Source organism: Narcine bancroftii, chromosome 3 (assembly GCF_036971445.1).
Source record: "Narcine bancroftii isolate sNarBan1 chromosome 3, sNarBan1.hap1, whole genome shotgun sequence".
Lineage (NCBI taxonomy): Eukaryota > Metazoa > Chordata > Chondrichthyes > Torpediniformes > Narcinidae > Narcine > Narcine bancroftii.
The window spans coordinates 24,459,933-24,474,995 of NC_091471.1; the positions used below are offsets into that span (position 1 = coordinate 24,459,933).

At 43.0% G+C, this 15,063-nt stretch overlaps 1 protein-coding gene and 1 long non-coding RNA gene across 6 annotated transcripts in view; one reads left to right on the top strand and one right to left on the bottom strand.

The window, feature by feature from the left end:
- The window catches only part of rnf24 (ring finger protein 24), a 181,479-nt gene that overhangs the window by 99,516 nt on the left and 66,900 nt on the right, over window positions 1–15,063 (top strand). For all 5 annotated transcript variants that reach the window (XM_069923577.1, XM_069923576.1, XM_069923579.1 and 2 more), the window contains one exon: window positions 54–96. In XM_069923577.1, the coding sequence (XP_069779678.1) occupies window positions 54–96 (43 nt within the window). The remainder of the gene's footprint in view (window positions 1–53; window positions 97–15,063) is intronic.
- The window catches only part of LOC138757007 (uncharacterized), a 105,332-nt gene that overhangs the window by 56,651 nt on the left and 33,618 nt on the right, over window positions 1–15,063 (bottom strand). The window lies entirely within an intron of this gene.

Genomic DNA, 15,063 nt, shown 5'->3' on the forward strand with positions numbered 1-15,063 from the left:
ACGTCATTCGCAGGAACCACCAACTTTTATTCTTCTTGTTTTCCTCTTTGCAGGTTACGGCATCAAGCACACAAGGAGCTATATGCCTATAAGCAGGTAAGACCTAGAGCTGCAAGAAACCAGTGAGGCAAGTTAATGGTGTTTTGAATTGATTGAGGTTGATTATTAAAATGGCAAAGCTTTTGTGTGAATATTCTTTTCTTTCACAGGGTCAAATAAGCAAGTTAGGAATAGAACATAAACAAGACATCATAGTGCAGGCCCTTCACCCCATAAGGTTGTGCCAACCTAAAAAAATCTACTACAATCTCATCCTTCCCTAATTTACACTCAAAACCCACAATTTTTGTTTGCATCCATGTTCCAATCTAAAAGTCCTTTAAATGTCCCAATTGTCACAGTCTCCACCACCATATCCACATCCACTACTCTCGGTAAAAAGTACCTCTACACATCTTAAATGTATGCCCTCAGGTATTTGATATTGTTGCCCCGGGGGAAAAAAAATGCAGGTTGTCCACCTTATCTATGCCTCTCATAATCTTGTGAATTCTATAAAGTCACCTCCCATACTTCTTTGCTCCAAAGAGAAAACCGTGGCTCAGGCAACCTTGCGTCTTAAGATGTGTTCTCCAATCCAGGCAACTTCGTGGTGAATCTACTTTGCATTCTCTCTAAAGCTTCTACATCATTCCTGTAATGAGGTGACTGGAACTAAACACAAATATTTCAAGTATGCTCTTATCAGAGTGTACATAATTGCAACATTACTTCATAGCTCTTAAACTTTACTCTCCTGTCTCATAAAGGCCAGCACACCTTGCGCCTTCTTAATCATTCTCTCAACTTGCACAGTAACCTCAAGGGATCTATGGACTTGGACCCCAACAACCCTCGGTTCCCCTACACCAGTAGTTGTCACCCTTTTTTCTTCCCCACAGAACACCTATGGCATAGGATTCCATGTACTCCACGTTCAAGTTTAACATTCCGAAGTCCATCACTTCACACTTCTGTGGATTGAACACCATCTGCCACTTCTCCACCTATCTCTGCATCCTGTCTATATGCTGTTGTAACCTCCACTATCCATGACACCTCTATCTGTTATATTATCTGTTACTGACCCACCTATGCATCCATTTCTTCATCAAAACCATTTATGAAAATAAGAAGAAGCAGGGGTTCCAGAGAAGATTGCTCCAGAACTCCAGGCCGAATATGTTCCATCAACAAGCCAATTCCTATTACATGCAGCATGCCTCATGAATCTGAATGAGCCTACCATGAGTCCTCTCCAAAATCCACGCACACCATATCCACTGCCCTAACTTCAACAATTTTTGTTGTGGCCTCCTCGAAAAACTCAGACTCATGAGGCATGATTTTCCCCTCACAAAGCCATGATGACTATTCCGAGAAGACTGTATTTCTCTAAATGCTCATATCTCCTGTCCCTAAGAATTCTCTCAAATAGTTTGCCCACCACTGACGTAAGATTCACTGGTCTATAATTCCCAGGTTTCTTCCTATTACCTTCCTTCAACAAAGAGGCTACATTTGCCATTCTCCAATCCTCCAGTACCATTCCTGTGACCAGGGAGGATGCAAATGCTCCAGCAATCTCTTCTCTTGCTTCCTGTAGTATACTGGCGTATATCCTGCCTGGCCCAGGGACTTATCAGTTTGAATATATTTAAGATTCAGCACTTCCTCTTTCTTAGCCTCAACATGCTCAGGCACATTAACCTGTTCTACATTGATTTGACATTGACCAAAGGTCCTCTCTGTGGTGAACACAGAACCAACCTATCTATTTAGGTCCTCTCCACTTCCTCTGCCTCCAGGCTCATGTTAGCTTCTTTGTCTTTGAGCGGTCCCATTGTAGAATGCCTTTGAGTTTTCCTTGATCCTACTTGTCAAGGCCTTTTCGTGCCTCAGATCATTCCCAAGACCTTTTCTAAGCTCCGTCCTGCCTACCATATAATTCTCATGAGCCCTTGCTGATTCTTGCTCTTGAAACCTTCTGTATGCTTCCTTCTTCCTCCTGACTTACTGTCCACCTCTCCTGTCAACCATAGCTCCTTAACCCTACAATATTTTTCCTGGAATAAACCTATCTCGGTCCGCATGCATTTGTGGCCTTCATTGGTCATGATCGACTGTGCCTCTGGTAGCTGGAGTGGCCTCTCCAGGGTGCAAGCATTGGCAGAATTGATATGGAGATCCGTCTGTTGCACATGCTAATGACAAGTCCAAAGGAATGACGGAAGTCGATACAGTTTGGTGCCAGCAGCATTGCAGGAGTTGCCGTGCCAGTGCTAGGTACAGCACTCAGCCGCCTTTGGGTCACTGACTCCGGAATTTTCCTCACAGTTTACTCCCAAAGCCTCTCCCATGAGCGGGTATAGCCACAAGGCAGCAGAGGCTTGAAATCAAAGTTTACCCCCGTTAGATGAATTACCATCCGTGGTTAACGATCCCCATCTGCCTGGAACAACAGAATTTAAAGCACCTTTGGCCCTTCTCCTGTCGGTGAAAACAGCTCAGCTGGGCATAAGAACTAAGCCACACATGAAGGCCAGGAGTTAGACTTGGTTATCAGAGGTGTTTGAGATGCAAACCATGAAGAACATTTGTGTAGCAGTGGAAACTCAACCCAACTACCACCTTTCGGCTGTGACAACCTTTAGAGCTCATGCATGTGGTCATAGGTATCCTCCACATTTCTTGTCCATATTCTAAAGCTCAGGGAGTTTGTTCACTGTCACCGAAATGGCCTGTCACCTGACCACGTTCATTACCCAGTGCTAACCATATTCTTCTTTGGCTTGGCTTCGCGGACGAAGATTTATGGAGGGGGTAAAAGTCCACGTCAGCTGCAGGCTCGATTGTGGCTGACAAGTCTGATGCGGGACAGGCAGACACAGTTGCAGCGGTTGCAGGGGAAAATTGGTTGGTTGGGGTTGGGAGTTGGGTTTTTCCTCCTTTGTCTTTTGTCAGTGAGGTGGGCTCTGCAGTCTTCTTCAAAGGAGGTTGCTGCCCGCCGAACTGTGAGGCGCCAAGATGCACGGTTTGAGGCGATATCAGCCCACTGGCGGTGGTCAATGTGGCAGGCACCAAGAAATTTCTTTAGGCAGTCCTTGTACCTCTTCTTTGGTGCACCTCTGTCACGGTGGCCAGTGGAGAGCTTGCCATATAACAATTACACCATAGAAACAGGCTAATTTGGCCCTTCTAGTCTGCACTGATCCAAGTACCCTCCTCTAATCCCACTTATCAGTACTCTGCCCATATCCTTCCATCCCCCTCATACTAAATCCATTTACAGCCTCACCTCTGTCAGCTGGTCCACATATCATATGTCATAGACACACCTGACAGATTCTGCCCCATTTGAAACTTTTGCCTCGGAGGTGCCAGTCCACATTAGGAAAGCCTCCCAAAACAACTACCCTGCTATTTTTGTATCTTTCCAAAATCTGCATAGTTAATCTGCACTTTAGTGCCCTGAGGGCTATTTTGAGGCCTATAGAATACATCCAATATAGTGATCACTCCCTTCCCAATGACTTTCACCCACTGACTCAATGAACAATCTTTCTTCAGCATTCTCCCTTTTTCCAGCAGAGATATCCCTATCTGATCATTATTACCATTATTAGTAATGCTACTCTGCCCTCCCCTTATTTTATTTCCCTCCCTATCCCTTTGGAAACGTCTAATGCCCGGCACCTGCATCAGCCAATCCTGTCCTTGTTTCATCTATCTCTGTAATGCCCACAAGTTCATACTTCCATGCACTGATCCATAGTCTAAGTTCATCTCCTTTATACTTCTTAGAACAATAGAACATTACTGCACTTTTCATCCCTTCTAGTCTGTACCGAGCTATTATTCTGCTCGGTCCCACTGATCTGCACCCATACCTCTCTCATCCATGTACTTGTCCAAATGTTTCTTAAATGTTAAAATTGAATCCGCATTCACCATTTCAGCCACACCTCGTTCCATACTCCCACCACTCCGTGTGAAGAAATTTCCCCTAAAATTCCCCCCTAAAGTCTCTTTCACCTTTAATTCATGTTGTCTGGTTGGTGTCTCACCTAATGTCAGTGGAAAAAGCCAATTTCTATTGATAACCATTATAATTTTAAAAATCAGTCCCTTATTCAATGTCAAAGTTCAGATTTATTTTCAGAGTACATACATGACATCATATACAATTCTGAGTTTCTTTTTTCTCAGTGCAAAGCAGAATTACCACTTAATGGTAGTACAAAACTACATTCCAGGGAATAAAGTCTTATTCAACTTTACCATAACAGCCCAACTCCTAGACTCAATGTCTTGATTTATGAAGCCAAAAGCTCTCTTTATGACCCTATCTGCCTGTGACGCCACTTTCAAGGAATTATGTGTATGTATTTCCAGATTGCTCTGTTTTACTGCACTCCTCAGTGCCCAACCATTTACCCTGTATATCCTTTCTTGATCTGTCCTTCCAAAATGCAACATTTCACACTTGTCTGCATTAAGTTCCGTCTGCCATTTTTCATCCTATTTTTCCAGCTGGTCCAGATCCTTCTGCGGGCTTTGAAAACCTTCCTTGCTGTCTTCAACACCTCCAGTCTGAGTGTCATCTGCAAACTTGCTGATCCAATTTAACACATTATCATCCAGATCATTGATATAGATGACAAACAACAATGGACCCAGCACCAATCCCTGAGGCACACCACTAGTCACAGGCATCCAGTCAGAAAGGCAAACATCCACTATCACTCTCTGGCTTCTCCCATAAACCCAATACCAAATCCACTTTACAACCTCACCATGAATTCTGACCAACTGAACCTTCCTGTCTAACCTGCCATGTGGGACCTTGTCAAAGGCCTTACAAAAGTCCAGGGAAACAACATCCACAACCTTTCCTTCATCATCTTTCCTGATAACCTCCTCAAAAAACTCTATAAGATTGGTTAAACATGACCTACCAAGCACAAAGTCATGTTGACTACCGCTAATCAGGCCCTGACTATCCAAATACTTGATATCTGATCTCTTAGGGCAACTTCCAAAAAATGACCCACTACTGATGTCAGGCTCACTAGCCTATAATTTCCTGGGTTATTGTTGGAGTCTTTTTAAACAATGGAACAACATGAGCTACTCTCCAATCCTCCAACACCTTACCTTAGGCGAGGGACTTATTAAATATTTCTGCCAGAGCCCCTGCAATTTCTACACTTCCCCTCAAGGTCCAAGGAAATACCTTGCCAGGTCCTTAGGATTCATCCACCTTTGTTTGCTTTAAGACAGCAAGTACTTTCTCCTCTTTAATTTGTATAGGTTCCATTACCTCACTGCTTGTTTGCCTCAAATCCCTGGACTCTGCCAGGTTCCTGAGTAAATACAGATGCAGAACCTCATTTTAAGATCTCCCCATTGCTTCTAGCTCTATACATACTAAGCACTCTGATCTTCAAGAGAACTAATTTTAACCATTACTGTCCTTTTGCTCTCAATATACCTGCAGATTCCCCTTGGGATTTTCCTTCACCTTGTCTACCAAAGTAATCTCATGTTTTGTTTTAGCCCTTCTCATTTCTCTCTTAAATTTTTCCTGCATTTTTTAATCTGCCTGAAAGAATCTAATTTTCTCCTTGTTGCCTATACACCTCTCTTTACTTCCTAACTAGATCCCCAATATCCCTTGAAAACCAAGGCTCCTTATGCCTGTTAATTTTGCCTTTAATCCTAAAGGAACATGCAGTCTCAAAATTTCACCTTTGGAGGTCTTCCACTACCAAGCCAGAAAACACCGAGCCCAATTGGCACTTTCTAGATTCTTTCTCATTTCCACAGAATTGGCTTTTCTCCAATTTAGAATCTCAACCCAAGTACCACACCTATCCTTCTCCAGAATTATTTTGCATTAAAGTGTACACATTTCAACCCATCCAACTGACACCTTTTATGCTCCATCCACTGCCTTTCCTTTCTCGCAGAATCACTAAACATTGTATCTTCCTTTACACCAACTGCTCCATCATTTGCCTAACAAATCCCCCTAACTTGTTTAAATCTTCCCCAATAGCAGTCGCAAACCTGCCCCCACCCCACCCAAGGTTATCAATCCCTCTCGATTTCAGTTACAACTCATTCCTTTTGTACAGGTCACACCTTCCCCAGAGAAGTTCCCAAATGATCCATATTGTGAACCCCTGCCCCATGCACCAACTCTTCAGCCATGCATTCATCTGCCAGAACTTCCTATTTTTGCCCTTCTGGTTTTCCCATGGTGAGATCCCTTCCCAACAGTACCTAAAATTGTGTACTTGGCTTTGAGAGCAACAGCCACCCTGCACTGACTGCCTGTTCCAATCCCTTTCCTGACAGTCACCCAGCTACCTGCTTCCTGCTTCCTAGGTATGACTGCTTCCCAATAATTCTTGTCATCCCCTCTGGCTCCTGAATGATCCAGAGTTCATCCAGCTCCAGTTCCATAACTCCAGGGGTGCAGTGCTGCCCGTGGTCACTGCAGCAATGCTCCGGCACCTCCTTATCACCATTTTTGGTGAGCTCCAGCACCTAAAAAATTAGCACTACACCCCTGCCTAACTCAATCTGTGCAGATTTGCAGCTGGATGCACCTCGCAGGTGCAGCCATGAGGGTCACTTGTGCTATGTGGTGCAGCCACTATATAGCTAGTAGCACTGTCTGGATACATGTACATATTTCCCCCCGGAAATCCCAGTAAAGACTGTTGCGCCCAATCTCCTCCCTCAGTACCTGCCTTGGAACTGGGCCAGCAGTGAGATGTGTTGATGTCTTAAGGTGATTAAAGCCTATTAATCACAACTCTCTATCTAATGTGGCTGATCATTAGTGCTAAATGCTATTCCAGATTTTACACATCCGACAAGAGGAGCATACTATTGCCCTCGCTGCCATTCCCGCTGCTCAAACTGTGGAATAAGAGAAGGCCTTACCAGACTTCACTTGCACGTGCTCGTGAAACCTTTTTTTTCCTGTCGTGCTGCTGTCACAGCCAACACCTGCACCACTTCCTCAGCCTCTACTCACTGAAGCCCCTCGAGCCAAAGCCTCCACTTGAGCTTCCCTTCCTTTTATTGGCTTCAGCAACTTAGCCGTTCTCACACAAGGCCTACCTGTACCGTAATTGTAAGGGCTCCTACTCTCACTTCATCTCAGTGAACTGCAAAACAAGCATTGACACAAATTCAACCATCTCATTCCCGGTGAGGAAGTAAATACTGTGTCTTTGCTTTTTGCTTTCTGTCCAGGTATACAAATTCCATCAGAAGTAAAAAAATGTTTTAATTTGTCTCAGGAGTTTAAGAACAAAGGAAATAGGAACAGGAGTAGGAATCATCCAGTCTGTCGAGCCTGCTCCGCTATTCTACGTGATCATGGTGGATCTGATGACGGGCTCATCTCCACCTACCTGCCTTCTCCCCAAATCCCTTAATTCTCCTACTTTGTGAAAATCTATCCAACCTTGTCTTAAATATATTTACTCCATTGCTTCATTGGGAAGTGAATTCCATAGATTCACCACCCTCTGGGAAGAGCAGTTCCTCCTCAACTCCATCCTAAATATACCACCCTGGATCTTGAGGCTGTTTCCCTTATCAATGGAAACAACTTACCTACTTCAATCTTATCTCTATCTTTCATAATTTCATATGTTTCTATAATATTTCCTCTCATTCTTCTAAATTCAAGCAAATATAGTCCCAGACAACCAGAGTTGGCATCAGACCAAGTCTAATTGGGGGCCATTAGGGTAACTGTGGGGGAGATGGGGTGTGTAGACACAAACTGATGCTCAAAAACTCATTCGGCGGTGGTGGGGGGAAGGGCCATACCTGTCATAAATCTCCTCCACTGCGCTGCCATCACACTTCCCCCTCTCTCCGATGTAGCAGACTAATGCACATGCCTATTTGGGGGTCAATGCCCATGAATGCCTCCCCTTGGTTCTGGTCATGCAGACAATTCAATCTCTCCTTAAAAGCTCCTTTGACCCTGGAATCAACCTGGAGAACCTCTTCTGCACAGCCCTCAAAGCCACTACATCCTTTCTAAAGTAAGGAGACCAGAATGGTACACAGTGCTGCAGATGTGGCCGCATCAGTACCTTGAACAGTTGCACCGTAACTACCCTGCTCTTAAGTTCAATCCCTCCAGCAATGAAGGCCATCATCTATTTGCCTTCTTGATAGCCTGTTGCAACTGCAAACCAACTTTTTGCGATTCATGCATAACCACTCCCAAGTCCTTCTGTGCATCGGCATGTAGCCATCACTTGCCATTTAAATAATATTCTGATCTTCCATTCTTCCTTCCAAGTGGATGACCTCATATTTGCCAACATTGTACTCCATCTGCCAGACCCTTGCCCATTCACTATATCTCTCTGCAGTCTCTCTGAATCACTGCTTTCTGCAGTGCTTTCACAGCCAGTGGAGCTCTTTTAAAATGTAGTCATTATGTCATGCAAGTTGATCGAGGAGAGATTGTCCCAATGTTCAGCCGAATACCATTTCCCTGATGCTATAAGTGGCCTGACAGTAAGTGTTGCTGTTCCATCATCTAATGAACTAATAAGCCTTGGCCCAGAGTCGACTTCCAGGATCCCCACTTTGCACACTCCCCCTAGTTCCTTGTAGTTGTATAGGCCCTTTCTTTGCAGTTGATATTCTGTAAGAATATCTGCCCCAACAGCAGAAGTGGGCTGATTGCACAGTCACCTTGACCCAAAGGACAGGTTGCATTAGCGTCAGGGCAGCCGAGCAGTCCCCATGGCCCTGGTTGACTAGCCTTGGATGAGAAACACCGGGGTAAGAAAGATCTCAGAATGGCTCTGGCCTCAGCTGATGTAATGGAGCATATAAGAGGAGGCATTACTTCATCTCCCTTCAAACCACCCCTCCCACCCTTAATCTGGAATCTAGCACTGAATCAGTGATCTCACTCAACAGAAGTTGGGAAGCATTGGTATATAAATTTTTAATTTAGAAATACAGCCCTTCTAGCCCACGTGTCCTTTCTGCCCAATTGCACCCAATTGACCTACAACCCTGATACACTTTTGAAGGGTGGGAGGAAACTAGAGCCAGGAGGAAACCCATGCAGACACAGGGAGAACATACAAACTCATTACAGGCAGCGCTGGATTTGAACCCCCATCACTGGCGCTGAACAACCTTGTGCTAACCACTACACTAACTGTAAAAGGATGTCTGTCTGAGGCTGGCAGACAAGGTTTAGAATTGAGAGTAAATTTCACAACAAACTATTCCCATACCTGATTTTTTTTAAATTTTTTTTATTTTTTATGATGAATACACAAAAGATAAAGTGTCCATTCCCAAAAAGCAAACACACCATCATAAAAGTATTCGTCAGCTATCAGCTCACTCTTATGGTAATTAGGAACTGTGACTTGCACTGTTCAATTTACAAGAATCATGTGAACAATGAATCATCTCTTCCTGGTTGGCAGTTCCGCAAGGGCAAGGTATACTTACACCTCCTCCAGTTTCTTTGGTTCTGAGATGGCGAATGAGGCAACTGTGGGAGCGGGGGGAAGCAGGCAAGGCGGGTAAGAAGTTGGTTTCCACGTGCTTAGCTTGGAAGTTCTCAATATTAATACCAATGCTTCTTCCTCACTTCAGTGGTCATAGGCCAAGAGTCCATGGGACGCAACACTTCCTCAGCAGAGTTCTATGCACCTCCTCGGATCCTAGTAGTAATCTCTACCTGCGACTGAGATCAGAATAGTGTTTGTTTTTGAAGTCTGGTGAAAATGGCCTGCCCAAGATGGTGCTCAGTCAATACCTCGTGTTATTCCTTTTTCTAAACCAGAATGTTAGGATGGAATTTTTGTCTGTTAGTGATCTTGGGGAGTCTTTGCATCTCTTCATCATCAAGGACATGTTAAATCTTGGAGTAAAATATGAAAGTCCGCAGACACAGTGATTGAATTTAAAACACAATGCTGGAGAAACTCAGCAGGTCAAACAGCTTATTTTATATAGCAAAGATCAAGATACATAACCAATGTTTCAGGCTTGAGCCTTTCATTAAAAGTTATATGTAGCTGAGAGAGCCTGAAATGTAGGCTATGTAACTGCACCCTCCCCCCACCCCCCACCCCCCCACCACCACCATCGATGTAATCTATCAATATCGTTGTCTGAAGAGGGTATACAAAATTGTTGAAGACCCCTTCCACCCCACACACAGCATCTTTCAGCTACTCCCATCGGGAAAGAGATACAGGAGAATCAGCCAGCTCCACCTGGCTACGGAACAGTTTCTTCCCACGGGCAGTGAGAATGCTGAATGATCAAATAAATGACTCACACTAACCATCCGAGATTCTAAATTTACTAAACAATATTTATTTATTGATTTTTATCTATGTCCTGCTGCATGTGTATTGTTTATGTCTACGCATGATATGTCTGGTTGGTTGTCTGCATGTTTTGCACAGAGGATTGGAGAATGCTGTTTTGCTGGGTTGTACTTGTGAAATCAGATGATAATAAACTTGAACTTCAACTTTGCTATATAAAATCTGCTGTTTCACATGCGGAGTTTCTCAAGCTTTTACAGTTAAAATCCTTCTCTATTCATCTGTGTATTGACAGCCCAAAATACCGTTTCAGTCGTTAACAACTCTGGAGTTTGGCAACAATCTCTTTTTAGTAGTTTAAATAACTTGTCATTTTTCTTTTGAAAACCAAATGTGTTTTAATCAAAAAATTGAAATGCAAAGACAGCCGATGCTGGAATCGTGAACAAACGAAGAGCTTCTGGATGAATTCAGCTGGTTACGCAGCATCTGTGGGTAGAAATGGACAGTCAGAGTTTCGGGTCGGGACCATTTGTCGAGACTGAAGTGAAAAAGGAATGCTATTGTATATATAAAAGGAGGACAGAACTGGAGGGAGGGGCCGAGAGGTGATGGGTGTACGACAGAAGGTGTGAGGGGTGGAGAGAGGAGGGAGTGACCATGAGAAAGAGAGGGGTGATTAGTGAGAGTAAAACAAGAAGTTCAGGACATGTTAAGAAGAGATGGAAATCCCCAATGGGGTGGGGATTACTGAAAGTTGAGGTTCAATTTCAAAATTTCAAGATTCCTTTGTCAAATAGTGTAACATACATGAGATAAGTCAACTTCTGATTGTCATAAAGGCAAATAAAGAGTCACCATTGCTCCCAATAAGAAGAGAAAAAGAAGCACAAGAGAATCCAGGAGGAATATGAGGTGTTGATCCTCAAGTTTACGTTTGGTCTCACCCTGGCAATGGATGTGACTGAGGACAGATATCTTGCTGCAGGAATGGATGGGGGAGGTGAAAGAGTCTCAAGCTTCAACCCATAGTTTGTAAATGTCAACTCTTTTTTAATATTTTATTTAAAATTTTTGACCTTGTATGGAGTCAACTACAAAGTTGAAGAGTACCAAGTATAAAAGTAAATCCAGTATTTACTCCATGATGGTTATACCCCAATCTCTCAACCCCCACGCTCCCAAGAAAAGACCCCAAAGAAAAAGATGGGTAAGTTTAAAGGGGAGATTGACAAGTGTCTACTGAGTTAAGGTATCAAGGGATATGGGGGAAAAGCAGGAAATTAGAACTAGAAGTGAGAACAGTTTAGCTCAGGATGGATTTGTGGAGCAGACTTGATGGGCCAAATAGCCTATTTCTGCTCCTTTATCTTGTGATCTTGTGATATGGGAAAGGAAAAGCAAGAAAAAGATAAAGAAAGAAAAAGCAGAATGGATTGCATCTTCTTCACAAAGCCTGTTTGGTCCATGTTTATCAGTTTTGGCAAAAATTTTGCCAGTCTGTCTGACAAGACTTTGGCAATAATCCTGTAATCTGAATGTAATAATGAAATAGGTCTATAAAATGATGGTTTTTAATAGATCCCTGTCTTTTTTTTGGTATCACAGTAATAATTGCTGTTGAAAATGATTCCAAGAGGGTATCTGTTTCTGACGCCTGATCCAACACCTCCATAAATGGAGGGATCAACGTATCTTTAAATTCTTTATAAAATTCAGGAGGGAAACCTCTTAACAATCTCATCTCAGAGATTTATTGCTTTGCAGTGAACTCAATGCTTCCCTCACCTCCTCCAGAGTAAAGGGGGCATTTAATACTACCTGTTCTTCTGAATCTAACCTTATTTGTGCTAAAACTTCTTCTATTTTATTAACATCTCCTTGAGATTCTGATTGATATAATTTAGAATAAAATTGTCAACAAACCTCATTTATTTCTTGGGGTTTATAGCTAGTCATATTCATATCTTTTTTTATCACATTGATCGTTCTTGAGACCCGTTCTGTTTGCCAAGAAAGTACCTTATGAGCTCTTTCACCCAGCTCATAATACTTCTGTTTAGGTTCTTATTATTGCTTTATCTTCAGCGCTTGACGTCCTGTTTTGCGGAAACTGCCAAAATGTTTGGCCTGAAAGTCAGCCTGAAGAAAACTGAGGTCCTCCATCAGCCAGCTCCCCACCATGACTACCAGCCCCCCCACATCTCCATCGGGCACACAAAACTCAAAACGGTCAACCAGTTTACCTATCTCGGCTGCACCATTTCATCAGATGCAAGGATCGACAACAAGATAGACAACAGACTCGCCAAGGCAAATAGCGCCTTTGGAAGACTACACAAAAGAGTCTGGAAAAACAACCAACTGAAAAACCTCACAAAGATAAGCGTATACAGAGCCGTTGTCATACCCACACTCCTGTTCGGATCCGAATCATGGGTCCTCTACCGGCATCACCTACGGCTCCTAGAACGCTTCCACCAGCGTTGTCTCCGCTCCATCCTCAACATCCATTGGAGCGCTTTCATCCCTAACGTCGAAGTACTCGAGATGGCAGAGGTCGACAGCATCGAGTCCACGCTGCTGAAGATCCAGCTACGCTGGGTGGGTCACGTCTTCAGAATGGAGGACCATCACCTTCCCAAGATCGTGTTATATGGCGAGCTCTCCACTGGCCACCGTGACAGAGGTGCACCAAAGAAAAGGTACAAGGACTGCCTAAAGAAATCTCTTGGTGCCTGCCACATTGACCACCGCCAGTGGGCTGATATCGCCTCAAACCGTGCATCTTGGCGCCTCACAGTTCGACGGGCAGCAACTCCTTTGAAGAAGACCGCAGAGCCCACCTCACTGACAAAAGGCAAAGGAGGAAAAACCCAACACCCAACCCCAACCAACCAATTTTCCCCTGCAACCGCTGCAACCGTGTCTGCCTGTCCCGCATCGGACTTGTCAGCCACAAACTAGCCTGCAGCTGACGTGGACATTTACCCCCTCCATAAATCTTCGTCCGCGAAGCCAAGCCAAAGATACATACCATTCTATATGTTTTTAATGTATTGTATTCAAGTTTTTTATTAATAAATTGTCTACACTTTTCTTCAGAGCCCCTCATTTGGAAGTCTTTATCCAATTGTTCTGCCTCGCTTGTATATTCCTTTTTAATCTTAGAATTATGACATAATTTGTCCTCTTAAATATGCTTTCAAAGCGCCCCATATCATAAATTTATTGGTAGTTCAATTGCAGTTTGTCTCACAAAATATCTGAATTTGTCTTCTAATAAAATCACAAAAGTCTAATCTTCTCAACAATGTAGAGTTAAATGTTATCTATAGACCAATTTTTCTTTATCCGGCATCATGATCGTCAATATCAAACATGAGGGTGGTGAAGAGGCAGGTAATTTCTTATATTCAACTTGGTCATGTCCCAAGATAAGGCCATTTTGGACAGATTTAGGAATTTAGGTATTTTTTTAGAACTGGTTGCAGAAGTTAAGTTTCCACAAAATCCAGAACTATCCAAAAATATTAAATGCTTCTATGAGATCTCCTCTCATTCTCCTATACTCCAATGAATACAACTCAAGAGCTGCCAAACACTCCTCGTGCGTTAGCCCTTGCATTCCAGGAATCATCCTAGTAAATCTCCTCTGCACCCTCTCCAACAACATCACATCCTTTCTAAGACACAGGGCCCAAAACTGCACACAGTACTCCAAATGAGGTCTCACCAGTGCCACATAGAGCCTCATCAACATCTTTTTACTCTTATACACTATTCCTCTTGAAATGGCCAATATAGCTTTCGCTTTCTTCACTACCAATTTCACCTGGTCATTAACTTTTAGGTTTCCCTGCACAAGGACACCCAGGTCCCTTTGCACATCCGAGGACTGAATTTTCACCCCATCCAAATAATATTCTGCCTGTTTATTTCCACTTACAAAATGTATAACTGTGCATTTCTCTATGTAAAATTTCATCTGCCATAATTTTACCCAGTCTCATAATTTGTCTATATCCTTCTGCAACTTTATGGTTTCTACTACACTTCCTTCTCCACCACCTGTCTTGGTGTCATTGCAGATTTGGCCACAAAACCATTCATACCACAATCCAAATAATTAATATAAATTGTAAACAGCAGGAGCCCTGATAATGACCCCTGGAAAGATAGAAAGAGACCTACAGAAATGGAGAGTCATATCGATTACTTTCGTGGGAAGGGTTAACTGCGTCAAAATGAAAGTGATGCCAAGACTCCAATACCTTTTTCCAATCACTGCCTATTTCATTACCTAAAACTTTTTTAAGCTACTAAACAACCACATTATTCCTATGGAATAACAAGGTACCAAGAATTGCATTGAGATGGGACTACAAGCTGGGAGGACTTAGACTTCCAGATTTTAAAAAAATATTACCTAGCTGCACAGGCTAGATTTCTCACAGCCTTCTTCATTGAAGACAACACACACACCCCCATCCCCCACATCTTGGATTCAAATGGGAATATACTCAATGGAGGAGGGGGAAACAAAGGACTTCATTTATAAATGGAGTGTCAAATCACTAAAGAAAAAGATGGATAATCCCATTTTAATACATATGATTAGAATGTGGCAAAAAAAAATGAATATATAGGAAAAAAGTAGGGATATCAATAA